A 13,975-nucleotide genomic window follows, 5' to 3' on the forward strand; every position below is an offset into this window, starting at 1 on the left:
CAGGCTTGAGCTACTAACATTTGCGCCACACCACTGCCAAGCAATGACCATTTACAACAAGAGAGAATCTACCTATCTCCCCTTGACAGTCAATGTTTTCACTAAATTTCTCACTCTCAACATCCTGCGGGTTACCATTCACCAGAAACTGAACTGGATAAGCCACATAAATACTGTGGTCCAACAACAGGTCAGATGTCAGGAATTCTGTGGCTAGTAATTCACCTCTTTGAGTCCACAAAAACTATTTAGATGGCACAAGCCAAGACTGTGGTGGAATACTCTCTGAGTAACTCAAGAAGCTCAGCACCATCAAGTACAAAGCGGCTGCTTCATCGGCACCTCATACGCCACCTTGAACTTGCTCTCTCCCTATCATCAATGCAGTCGCAACAACATATACCATATTCAAGATACACTGCAGTAACTCATGAAGCCTTTCCGAGCACCTTCCAAACCCATGGCTTCTCCTGATTATAGGACAAGGGAGCAGACGCTTAGGAACACAATCACATCCAAGTTCCCATCCAAGCCACACAGCATCCTGACTTGGTAATATTTCACTGTTCCTTCACTGTCGCTGGGTCAAAAATCCAGACAACACTGTGGGTTTACCTACTCCAGATGGACTGCAGCAGCTCAAGAAGGCAGCTCACCACCACCTTCTCAAAGGCAATTATGGACAACAAATGCTGGGTTAGTCAGCGATGCCCACATCCCATGAAATATTGCAGTGTGAATGGGGGTACGAAGATTCTTCTTTTCTTAGATTGAGTAGATTTGACCTCAAATCTCTGACGTTTAGGTGACTGATAGAAACCTACTTTTCGTATAGGTAATAAAGGTTTAAGGGAAGAAATGATTTAGTGACATTGTACTATTAAAAATCATATATTAGCCATGACAGCAGAGAATGCTGAGAGAATGGGAAAAGAAAAGTAAGGTTAAGGGGGGGGGGTTGTTGGGTTACGGGTATAGGGTGGATACGTGGGTTTGAGTAGGGTGATCATTGCTCGGCACAACATCGAGGGCCGAAGGGCCTGTTCTGTGCTGTACTGTTCTATGTTCTATCTGGTAGGAAAGTCAGTTTTCAAACTGACTATCCACGTTGCAGAATAGACTCATTGTTATCATTACTAGGACCATCCCAGTTCTAGAAAACATGGTGGGAAACAAGTGGTTCGATCACACCATATTATGGAAATATAGAGAAATTCTCCCATGTCACATTATCTCTTAAAACTTGATAGACAGACATTTTGGTCAATTAGATGAATTATAATTATTTTAACCCAATCACAGTCAGAAAGGGGACAGAGTCTCAAAAGATTATGATTTCCTTAAGAGACCGGGAGAAAACCTTTGCTTGCTCTCTCTGAATTCATCTTTAACCGAACCTTTGAAATCTATTCTTACTTTGCTATGCAAACAGCTATTTCCTTTCGTTTATTTTTGCATTTTCATCTGAAGAAATTACCACAAACTGAATTGTATTTTAAATTCAGCTCAACCATCTGTATTTGCATTGGACAAACAACTTTCTAGATTCTGTATTCGCATAAAATTTGACTTGATCAGTAGACTTTAAAACTGACATCAATAAAGCTATACTTGACTTCACCCAAGAAGCTCCATCTCGAGTTCTGAAGATTAATATATAGTGTGGCGATACATAAATATATTAACTAAGTACAGATCCACCAATTGGTGTAGTCGGCAAACGGTAGAGGGGAGAATTGATGGGGTCGGGCAAACGGAGGAAGAACGGAATGGTCGGAAGGCAGACCATGCTGGAGGGCCCCCCAACTAACGGTGCAGCCCAAAGACAGATTTGCAGACCGGACGACTGGAAGACTTCAATCCGAAAATCAGCTAGACTGAGGTAAGATATCAATTTTGCCTCAATTAACGTCTCAAGCCGCAACGGCTCGTGGATCTTCCCCTACTGACAAAAGAACCTTAGAAGAAAAGGCTGAGATATTGGGGTTGCAAGTACTTGAGTCAGTTATTTATCGGAAGAGTTAAAAGGGATGATAGTACAAAGTCCCCACTGCTTCCAAGTTGTTCTGAAGTGTTTTGGGGGACAATAGTCTTCAAAAAGCCCCCATTGCTTCCAAGGGTGCTGCAGAGCTTCCCTCGGTCTCGAGGGGCAGCCGAGCTCCATTAGTTACTTCTACTGAAAATTTGTCAGAGATCTTAAATCTCCTTTTAATCGGCAATTTGATTTGTCTGAAGCAAATGCGGTAATTTAATTAAAACCATTACCAAGAACAAACAGTCCCTAAAGAGAGTTTTGGGGAAAACTACCCGAATATTCCTTCAGCGTATGAAAGGTCATAAAAAATGACAGAGAGGAGAGTTGGCAAAATCGTCAAATCTGTTTTTAAAACCTCAGCTATATCTCAATTCTCCAAAGCAAACAACTCTGCCACAGACGGAAGCAGTAATAATTCTAACCAAGACAGTACCAGTATCAGCTCCTGCATTGTTGCAGCGGCCCCCCACGGCGATTCTCTGACCCGCGATGGGCCGAAGTCCCACCCATTCTTTGCCACGCCCGCCGGCGTAAATTAGACTAGGTCCCTTACCGGCGAGACCTGGCGGCGCGGGCGGGCTCCGGGGTCCTGGGGCGATGTGGCCCGGGGGGGGGGGGGGGGGGGGGGGGGGGGGGGTGCTCCCACGGTGGCCTGGCCCACGATCGGGGCCCACCGATCCGCGGACGGGCCTGTGCCGTGGGGGCACTCTTTCCCTATGCGCCGGCCGTGTCAGCCTCCGTGATGGCGAACCCCCCCGCGCATGCACGGGGATGACGTTAGCAGCTGCTGACGCTCCCGCGCATGCGCGGACTCGCGCCGGCCGGCGGAGTCCCTTCAGCCCCGGTTGGCGTGGCACCAAAGACCTTCCACGCCGGCCGGCGGGGCGCAAACCACTCCGGCGCCGGCCCTAGCCCCAAGGTGCGGAAGATTCCACGCCTTTGGGGTGGCCCGACGCCGGAGTGGTTCACGCCATTCCGTCCCGCTGGGACTCCCCGCCCCATCGGGTATGGGAGAATCCCGCCCGATATGTCATTCTTGTGGTGAAGACAGCCATTTTGTGGTTTCATGCCCTTTCGAATTACTAGGGTCGAATTACATGATTATAAAATGGACTCTTACGATTGAGACCCGCCCCCTAACTCATTCAGGGATCCACCCCAAAAGGGCGCAGCACGACGCGAACCAACACCAGTAGTTTTGAAAGAAACTAATTTTTACTTCCACCATGCAAACACCATAAATCCATCATCATCTTTGCTCCTTGGGAAAGAGGAAAAGGGGGGAGAATACGAAAACATGATTATGTGGAAGGAACAGAGACAACTTCAGCCAGGAAGGCTACAGCCATTCAACACAATAGTTCGCTGCCAGGGACTATTGACTTAAGAAAGCCAGACAGTGATGCTTTACTTAGTTATTGTCAAAAAAGTGTTGTTAGTTCTGTTTCTCAACAGGTTTTGGCAGCCTGGAAAAATCTTCCTGAGGGGGGTAACATTTTGGGGCATGGCGAAGCAGTCTACATATAAGAACTACAGCAAGAGCCAGTAGAGGACAAGTGAGAATGTCCTTATTTGAAGTGCGCGGACCAAAATCAGAAACTGTAAAAATGTTCGATATTTTTAATTTACTGGAAATGAAATACAGGCTTGTGTCTCAAAGGAAAACTCTGTGAAAAAGCATTTTTGCAAACTTTAAACCAAGGCCAATCAGAGCAAGTTGATAAGGACAAGTACAGAGAAGCTGCCCTAAACATTCAGCCATATATTCTCCTTTCCCTTGTACTGGCGAGTTAGCAACAGTTATTGTGTTTAGTTCGAAAAAATGTTTAAAATTAGTTTGGATGGGAAATTAAACTTTATGCAATGTTAAACTCTGATTAAAGACAAAGTTAAAACACTTGACCAACTCTCTGATTACACTCTTTGGGGTTGGCTTTCCAGATGGTTGGGTGGCATATGAATTAACATCATTCAGGGACTTTTCCTATTTTGCATATTTGGACTTATCCTTTACATACTGATGCTGCTGATCAGGTACTTTGGCTAATGCATGCCTACCCATAGTGCCCCACCAATCCACGTGGTTCATGGTAATCCATATGCACCACCAGCCAATAACATAGAAATGAAGTTTCTGTTGAATTATTATTTACTGCATTATTATTGTATTATTAATTCTTTTATTACTCAATTACATAATCAATTTTAATAATAATTTTTACCAATTATTACTAAATCATTTACTCAACTTCAGTTATTTTACTGTATAATCATTTTATTTGCATACATGAAATACTACCAGAATGTTTGTAACGCTTTGCAAAGCTTTGCTGGTTCCATTGTTGGAGGCTGTTCTCAAACAAGCGAACCATTAAAGACAATGTAAATGGGTTCCTCTCCACGCTTATCTCTACCCTATTGCATTTCCTCCTTAATTTCTATTTTATTTTGAATTATCTCATTTAATCTTTTGAATAATCAAAAGGGGGGACTAATAGAAACCTCCCTAAAAGTTTAAGGGAACAAATGATTTAGTGATATTATACAATTAAAAATCATATATTAGCCATGAGAGAATGCTGAGAGCCTGGGAAAAGATCTGGGTGGGGTGGGATTCTCCGACGGGATTTTCTGGCTCCAATACAAACTCTCAGAAACAACCAATGAATTAGGAAGTTATAATAATAATAATAATCTTTATTGTCACAAGTAGGCATACATTAATGCTGCAATGTAGCTACTCTGAAAATTCCCTAGTCGCCACACTCCGGCACCTGTTTGGATACACTTGAGGGATAATTCAGAATATCCAAATTCCCTAACAGCACGTCTTTCGGGACTTGTGGGAGGAAACCAGAGCACCCGGAGGAAACCCACGTAGACATGGAGAAAACGTGCAGACTCCACACAGACAGTGACCCAAGCTGGGAATCGAACCTGGGACCCTGGAATTGTGAAGTAAATGTACTAACCACTGTGGTAATGTGCCAACCTAATTACAGCTACATTGGTAACTGGAAAAATAATAGAATTGATCATTAGCAATAAAGTTGAGGAGTATCTATATGAAAATCACCCAGTAAGAGGTAGCCAATATACCTTTGGAAGTGGCAGATCCTCTTTGACCAAAATCATTGACTTGCTGAGACACTAGTATTCCAAAAGGACACCAGAGGACCCTTTATAGAATCATAAAATGGTTATAGCACAGAAGGAGGCTATTAAGCCCATTGTGTCTGTGCCAGCTCTCTGCAACAGCAACTCAACTAACTCCATTCCACCTTTTCCCCGTAACACTGACATTTTTAACTCTCTTTTGAAGGCCGGGGTTAAATCTGCCTGCACCAGACATGTCGGCAGTGTATTCCTAATCATTCACTGCATAATGTTTCCCCTCATTTCGAGTCTAGGGATTGCCACTGCATGGAGAGACCATCCAGTGAAATCCAGCGATTTCCCAGTGGGCTGGGGTGCTCCTTTCTGGGCACTCTATGGTGCATGGAGGAGCCCCTGGCAATGGCTCTGCCTGCCCATTGAGACCCGCCTCAATTGCTGGGTACCCTAAACGCCATGCACCCATCTTCAAGGGCACTGGCCATTGATGTGCCCTCATCCTCCAGGTGCATCCCCATCAATGCCCACTGCTAGTGGATGTGCTGTTGAGCCGCTAGTTCTCTAATTCGGCTGGCAGTTCTTGGGGATGGATTGTCATCCTCAATAGGGATGTCTGTCCTCACAGCAACCATTTACTTGGTTGTCGCCAACACAATGCAGCCTCGGGACCTACTGCCCACAGTAGTGTCACCCCCCCCCCCCCCCAAGACTTTTGGCCTTGTTCACGGGGCTTCTGCAACCTATATTTTCTGATGATAAAAAAGTCTCTGGAACAGAACTGTTAATGCGATGAAATGATAATGCCATCAACAACACAATATGTGATGATCTGTAGTTGCAGAAGGGGCATCCTTTATGAATAAGCGGCAATTTTGTGCAACACACAATAGACTTCAGGGCAATAAACTGTGATGATAACCCTACACAGCTAATTCTAGCCACCAAGTCCAGAAAGGGTAACACTACCAGTGATCACAAAGTATATAAGGACAGTCATCTCCTTCGTACCTGGAACAGTGGGGAGGAGTCTATTCGAAAGCCATCAGAACCAGGCTGTCTGGAAAGTGCAATTGCTTCAGAATCATCTATTGCAAGTCTAGCATTGAATGCCACATTTCCAAAATATGAATCTTGTGTCTCAGGCTGAGCCTTATCCTGTTCAAAAAAGTAAAAGACCTGTTATTGGAATTATGCATCCCAGTGAAAATAATGAACCTCCTTAAATGCAACTTAAGTTTGTTTTTAAATTTTAGAATAAAAACAACCTAATGAATTGAATACAATTCTTACCAACAATCTGGAGCTGATTGGCATGCTTAAAAACCTTTGCTTCCTCTACGTTGTATTCATCAGTTTTCCACTCATGCCCCATTTCTCTTTACAAAAATCATAACTGTACGCGACTAAAGCTCGAAGCACATGCCATTGATGATGAAGAGTATATTCATTATTTTGAGTCATCTACAGAAATAACTGACTTACCAGGATTTTAAACCTGTACAAGAGAGAAGATGAATCAGCCAGGCAGCCATATTCACTATTTATTGGGTTGTATTTGGGCACATAGCCATCAGCGCCTGTACACAGAAACACCTTCTCAATATTACAGTGGAAGGAATCTCCCAGGTTCTGCACAGGATCAACCATCACACGCCCATAGACAACTGATCCTGCAAGAAAAACACATTTCAATTAGAAATCTGATGGAACTTTATATCATGCCACCAAACTGCCTCCCTTCCTGTCCCTTTCTAGAATTATTTTTGTTGCTATTTCATGTCTTTCAACATCTTGTGACATTTCCTGCGGCAGCAAGCATGCAACCTTTTTCCAGTCCACTATCAATCTGAAGCGACGGCTAATTATTGGGAGACTGTTTCTGCATGCTCTGGCTTTCCCTTGCTTCATAAGAGCACAGCAACTTGTTTCAACAGGGTGTGTACCCCTGGATTACCTGACTGAGACAGGAAACAAAATACATCGGCAAGCATGGACATAAACCCACAATCCATGGGGTCACAGATTCCATAGAACTATACAACATATCCCAACATCTGTATCTTTGTCTTGACAGGGAAATTGTCTAAAATGTTTGCAACCGAATAGTCACCCAAAGCATTCATGTCATTGTAAGGATGTTCAACACAATACTAGTGCAAAAATGTAGCAACTTATTTTATATAGAAAAATATGGGCTTGTGTCACTGAGTTTCTTCACTAAGATACACTGAAGGTCAACATCCTTATACAAATTTCATAGTAGATCCCACTCTCTTAATATTGGCCCAAAAAATCCTTGAGATGTGATCCTGGCAGTTATACTGCGATTGGGCTTGCTAGAGCCTTTTAGTCATAAAGCCAGGTGCCTGCCACCACTGGTGGGGTTGGGGAATGGGTGGAGGAAGGATTGCCGATGGCTTCTCTTCTCCACCCTACCTCCTGTTAAGACATGTTTCCTGTGTAAGGTGTCATCATGTTTAAGAAAAACAAATTATTTGAGAGTCTATGCTGTTTTTGCAGGTGGGCACACAGGTGCGGGTTGGATCGAATCGGATGGACCATTCTCAGTGGAACAAATGTGTGCCCATTTGGAGGCCACATTGTGCCATTATGCCATACCTCAAATGAACTGGAGAAGCAGGAACCTCCATCCAGTTCTCAATCCAACACCATCTTCCTTGGAAGTTCCAGAAAATCCCAGATGTTGCAAAAACATGGTGGAACTGGGTGCTTGCCATTTTTTGGTGGTTTTCTGCTACAGTTATGGTGGGATTCTAGTAGAAGTCCCATAGATGTTCAGGGCCCTTGTACTCTTTTAGGACTTTGATTGCCCATGCTTGTTGGAATTATGATTTGTTTTCTTTCCTTTTGGGATCAATTGGGTTGTATCTAGATACGGCAAAATAATCATAACCATTTGGCCTGTTCCATGATGTAACTTCTATTTTACAGCAAACCCTTCCAAGCAATCGCAGGGGTAGGAAAGAGTGCACAGTTGGGAAAAGTTAGATCTGGATGAGTAGTTCAACTTGAACTTTGACTGTAGGGCAAACTTAAAATTGATAACACAAAGTTCTTCAAAAAGGCTTCAAGTCACGGAATGGGTGGTGGAATCAAAAACCCTAGCATAATTTAGAAAATTGCTGAAGTTAGATGCCCTTCCTTGTCTTCAATTATCTGATGATTTTCTAATGCAATTGGTTAGGGTGGTGCTTGAGATTGTTGCGCTTCCAAAATGGAGCCTGACATGTCTTTTCCTGCTTGGGTTTCAGGATGCCCAGCTTCTTGTATTATGTCTCAGTGCTAGGTTATTAAACAGTGTTCACATTGAGCCTGGCTTTATTGTATCAATAGTCCAGTAAGTGGCTCAACTTCAGTACCTTCTGTGAAAGCGACATCACTGCCTTCGCCGAATCCCATGGAGCCGTCGGACAACCAGAGACCCTTTCTGCTTAGCAGGAAAATTTGAGTATTCAGGCTGAACTCGGCGGCAACAGGGTCACTCACCTGGAAGGAACAGATAAAGCCAATAAATCAAAACCTAATAAGCGATAATGGTGAAGACAGGACTACAAACATCTCAGGCACTTTGATCCATGTGCCCGACCGCTGCCAATTGTTCTCAGTCACAAGCAAACCCGTCGCTCAATCTACCATTCGTCACTCGCCAGACAGCCCCAGGATGTAGCACCATATGGAAAACATGCATGGTCCTCTCAAGAGTTCAACAACTTGACTTAATTGAAGTATACAAGATCTTGAACACTATTGACAAGGTGGACGTTGAAAGGTTGCTTCCTCTTGTGGGTGAGTCCAGAATTAGGGGGCAGTGTTTTAAAATTAGGGATCGTCCTTTTAGGACAGAGATGAAGGGCACTATTTGATGGCCTGTTGCGCCTGACTTGATATCACGATGAGGCTGTTGAATCTTGCGAGATTTGTGAAGCTCGAATCACCTCACGAGATTCAACCAAGTCTCGCGAGATATCGCGATTTGGATCTCGCCCGCGCAGCATATTTAAATGAGTCATTAGGACAATTTAAATATGCACTCACCGGATTTTCCCAGTGCCCGGATTCAATGGTCGCACACCTGGGAGACCTCTCCAGGGTGCCGTTAAGTACTGGTCCACACAAACGTAGACCCGTCATAATGGCACCTGGCAGGGGCCTCCCAGGCAGCTGGAGGCCTTTGGGTGGTCAGGGACAGAGCAGGGTAGCACCCTAACACTCCCACTGGCACCTTGACACTCCCAGCCTGATACCCATCACTGTTGCCCAGGCACCCTGGCAGTGTCACTCTGGCACTGCCTGGTTGGCAGGGGCACTGCCATGGTGTCAGGCTGACAGAGCCAAGGTGCCCGGGTGCCAGGTTGTCTGTTCCAGGGATAGGGCCCGCTGGTGCCTTACCTATAAGAGGTGGAGTGAGGAGGGGCTCGAGGACCCCGGATGAGGCAAGATGGGTGGTGGGGAGTCCAGAGGCCGCGGTGGGGGCTCTGAGGGGGGTCGAAAAATTGGGGCTGCATTTAAAAATGCACGAGTAGTCTTTCTACACTGGCAATCTGAACTTGTCAGCGCAGGAAATTACTAAAATGCGGCCTTGACGGGCGTTCCTCGCCGAGGCAAAACAGCAAAATGCTGCTGAATAGCGGGGTCTTTCTTGGCGCTGCAGGCGCCGAGAAACATCCGATAAACGTGCCTGAAACCGGGCATAGATATTTTTTTATTGAATCGTGCCCAAATAGAATTTATTTTTCTCTCAGAGGTTATTTACTTCGGAATTCTTTGCCTCAGAAGGCGGTGAAAGCAGGACCATTCAATATTTTTAAGACGGAGATAGATTTTAGTTTGGCAAAGGAATCAAAGGTTATTGTGGGGCAGAAGGGAGTTGGGAACTTGAAACACAAACAGAGCAGCCATGATCGTATTGAACAGCGAAGCAGGCTCGAGGGCCAACTGGTCTACTTTTCGCCAATCTTGTGCGTTCCTATGCCAACCAACACATCAGATCAAAGACCTGCAGTCCTGCCATATCCAGTTGTAAATGGTGGTGGACAATTAAACAACTGACTGGAAGAGGAGACTTCACAAATATCCCCATCCCCAATGATGAGGGAGTCCAGTACGATAGACAATGTTGAAGCATTTGCAACCATTTTCTATCAGACATGCCAAGTCTATGATCCATCTTAGCCTCCTCCTGTGGTCCCCACAATTACAGGTGGCAGTTTTCAGCAAATTAATTTCAATCCACGTGATATCGGGAAATGGCTGAAGGCACTGGATGCCGCAACAACTTTCAGTCCTGACAATATTCTAGTAGTAAGCCGAAGACCTCTGCTCCAGAATTAGCTGCAATGTTTGCGAAGTTGTTCCAGTACAGAAACGACACTGGCATCTACCCAGCAATGTGGCAAATTGCCCAACTATGACCTGTGCATAAAAAAATAGGACAAATCCAATCCAGCCAATTACCGCCCTGTCAGTCTACTCTCGATCATCAGTAAAGTGATGAAAGGAATCATCAACAGCACTATCAAGCAACATTTACTCAGCGATTACCTGCTCACGGACACTCAGTCTGGGTTCCGCCAGTGTCACTCAGCTCCTGCCCACAGTACAGCCTTAATTCAAACTTGGACAAAAAAGTTGAACTCAAGAGGTAGATGATGTGACTTCCCTTGATATCAAGGCTGCATTTAACAGAGTATGGTATCAAGGAGTCCCGGCACAATTGAATTCAATGGAAATCAGAGGGAAGTTCTCCACTGGAGTCATATCCGGCACAAAAGATGATGGTTCTAGTTATTGGAAGCCAATCATCTCAGTTCAAGGACATTGCTGCAGGTGTTCCTCAGGTAAGACCTGGACAACATTCAGGCTTGGGCTGATAAGTGGCAAGAAACATTCACACATCACACCTGCAGGGCAATCACCATCTCCAACAAGAGAGAATAGAAGCATCTCTCTTTGGCATTCAATGGCATTACTATCGCTGAATCCCCACTATCAACATCCTAGGTGTTTTACCACTGACTAGAAACTGAACTGGAACAATCATACTAAAATTGGGGCTATAAGAGCAGGTCATAGGCTGGGAGCTCTGTGGCAAGTAATTCACTTCCTGACTCCTCAAAACCTGTCCACCATTTACAAGGCACAAGTCAAGAGTGTATTGGCGACCACTCAATTTCTCTGGAAGAGTGGGTCTCCAACAACATTCAAGACGCTTCAACACCACTGAGAATAAAGCAGTTTGCTTGTTGGACACCCCATCCACAACCGTAAACAATTATTACCTCTACTACCGACCCACAATAACAGCAGTGTGTACCATCTACAAGAGGCACTGCAGCAACTCACTAAGACTCCTTCGACAGCAGTGGGTCACTGTCTGTGCGGAGTCTGCACATCCTCCCCGTGTGTGCGTGGGTTTCCTCCGGGTGCTCCGGTTCCCTCCCACAGTCCAAAGATGTGCAGGTTAGGTGGATTGGACATGATAAATTGCCCTTAGTGTCCAAAATTGCCCTTAGTGTTGGGTGTGGTTACTGGGTTATGGGGATAGGGTGGAGGTGTTAACCTTGGGTAGGGTGCTCTTTCCAGGAGCCGGTGCAGACTCAATGGGCCGAATGGCCTCCTTCTGCACTGTAAATTCTATGAAATCTTCTATGAAACACACAACCTCAACACCTCGAAGGACAAGCATAGCAGATACATGAGAACACCACCACCTGCAAGTTCCCTTCCAAGTTACACACCATATTGGCTTGGTACTGTATTGCTCCTCCTTCGCTGTTGCTGGGTGAAATTCCTGGAAGTCTCTTCCTAATAGCACGATAGGTGTACCTACACCTGATGGATTGTTGCAGTTCACCACCTTCTCACTGACAATTAGGGATTGTTAAGGAATTAAGTAATATTAGCCCCAATAAATGTTGGCCTTGCCAATGATTCACACATCCCATAAAATAATTGAATTTTTAAAAATGCATTTATACAGCATGTTTTGTGTAGCAAAGCTCTTCATAGGAACATTATCAAATAAAATTAGCCATTTAAGTCATAGAATCCCTACAGTGCAGAAAGAGGCCATTCGGCCCATCGGGTCTGCACGGACGGTCTGAAGGAGCACCCCATCCAGGCCTATGCATCACCCTATCCCCGTGGCCCCACCTATCCTTTTGGACACTAAGAGACAATTTATCGTGGCCAATCCACTTACCTGCACATCTTTGGACTGTTGGAGGAAACCGGAGCACCTGGAGGAAACACATGCAGACACGAGGAGAATGTGCAAACACCACACAGCCACCCAAGTCACACAAGGAATTGATAAAACAGAAAAATAAAAGCAAAATACTCCAGGTGATGGGAGTTCTGAAATAAACGCAGGAAGTACTGAAAAGCTCAGCTGGTCTGGCAGCACCTGTGGAGAAAGAGTTCTGAAGAAGAGCCGCATTGGACTCGACACATTAACTCTGTTTCTCTCTTGAGATTTTCCAGTACCTCCTGTTTTTTTTTGAAAACACAGATTTTTGTGCTTTGCATGACCTCAGACACATAACTTAAAAAGCCTTTTTTGAAACTTTTCTTGAGCATCCTGGAATTAAAAAATGACATTGCTCTATCTGTTGTGCTCCAATCGATAACAGAAGACCCCAATTTTCATAGGTTTACAAGATTGCCGCTTATATCCAGCGGCTACTTTGGCCGATGCCCCGCCATGTGCAATATGGATTTAGGCAGAATTGTTTCATGAACTGCAGTGTGTTAAGAATGAGTTAATATTCCCTAGTACTTACGCTGGAATTGGGTTTTAATTGTTCACAGGACTGCACCAAATATAATGAGGATACAGGTGGCACTGTGGTGTTGTTAGAGAAGTGCTTGCTGAACACAATAAACGTGGAGCTGAAGAAGCCATAACCTGCTTTCTAATTCCTATTATAGAGTTACCATTGAAGCTTAACACAGTGCTGCCATTTTTATCACATTACTACTTCATTCCACATAACTGAGAGTGGGTGGGTCGGGAGGGGGAGAGGGGGTGAGGTCAGGGAAAAATCGAGTGCGGAGAGGTTTACTTGAGCTGCCAAATAATCTGGTACCTGTTGAAACCTGATGTCAAGATCAAAGGTTATTGGCTCCCTTGGATTGCACACAATTGGGATGGTATACTCCTGGCTCGGAGCAGAGGCACAAGGAATCAGCTTCACAGTGTACGTTCCTGAATAATCACGGACCTAGAACAAACGACAGATTAATTGCAACTATAGAAAACAACATATTAGAAAATGAATCCCAAATCTATAAATATTTACATCAATATTGAATATGATGTCTTCTCTGAATTCTTTCACTCGTTACCTTCCTTAAGACAAGAACTTCATAGCTAATGATCAGAACAATAAACAGAAACAGGACACTGTTTTGTGGGTAGTCAGCAAAATATTCTTTCACACCTTGACTTATTTCATGTGGAAAGTTAAAAAAATAAAATTGCATTTAGATAATGCATTATGTCTCAGAAAATCATCTCAAAGCATTTCATGCACAGTGCATCACTTTGAAACATTGTGACTGTTGCTACGAGGCAAGCATAGCAATCACTGTGTACACACAAGTCTCAGAAATACCACCAAGACAAGAGGTCCAGTTAGCCTACTCTGGTGGTGGTGCTTGAGGGAGAGATGTTGGTTAGGATGCTGCGGAAAAACACCTTGCTCTCTAAATAATGCCAGGGGTCTTTCATTTCTTGTTTTTTTTTGTTTTATAAAAGTAGAGTACCCAATTCTTTTTATTTCCAGTTAAGGGGCAATTTAGCAT

At 44.3% G+C, this 13,975-nt stretch overlaps 1 protein-coding gene across 1 annotated transcript in view; it reads right to left on the reverse strand.

The window, feature by feature from the left end:
• LOC119977132 (FRAS1-related extracellular matrix protein 2-like) overlaps positions 1-13,975 on the reverse strand; it is a 276,399-nt gene that overhangs the window by 1,643 nt on the left and 260,781 nt on the right. The window contains exons 20-23 of the mRNA XM_038817762.1: positions 13,258-13,392; positions 8,530-8,656; positions 6,632-6,819; positions 6,158-6,304 (exon numbers count right to left, since the gene is read on the reverse strand). Coding sequence (XP_038673690.1) covers positions 6,158-6,304; positions 6,632-6,819; positions 8,530-8,656; positions 13,258-13,392 — 597 coding nt within the window. The remainder of the gene's footprint in view (positions 1-6,157; positions 6,305-6,631; positions 6,820-8,529; positions 8,657-13,257; positions 13,393-13,975) is intronic.

This window comes from Scyliorhinus canicula, chromosome 14 (genome assembly GCF_902713615.1).
Source record: "Scyliorhinus canicula chromosome 14, sScyCan1.1, whole genome shotgun sequence".
Lineage (NCBI taxonomy): Eukaryota > Metazoa > Chordata > Chondrichthyes > Carcharhiniformes > Scyliorhinidae > Scyliorhinus > Scyliorhinus canicula.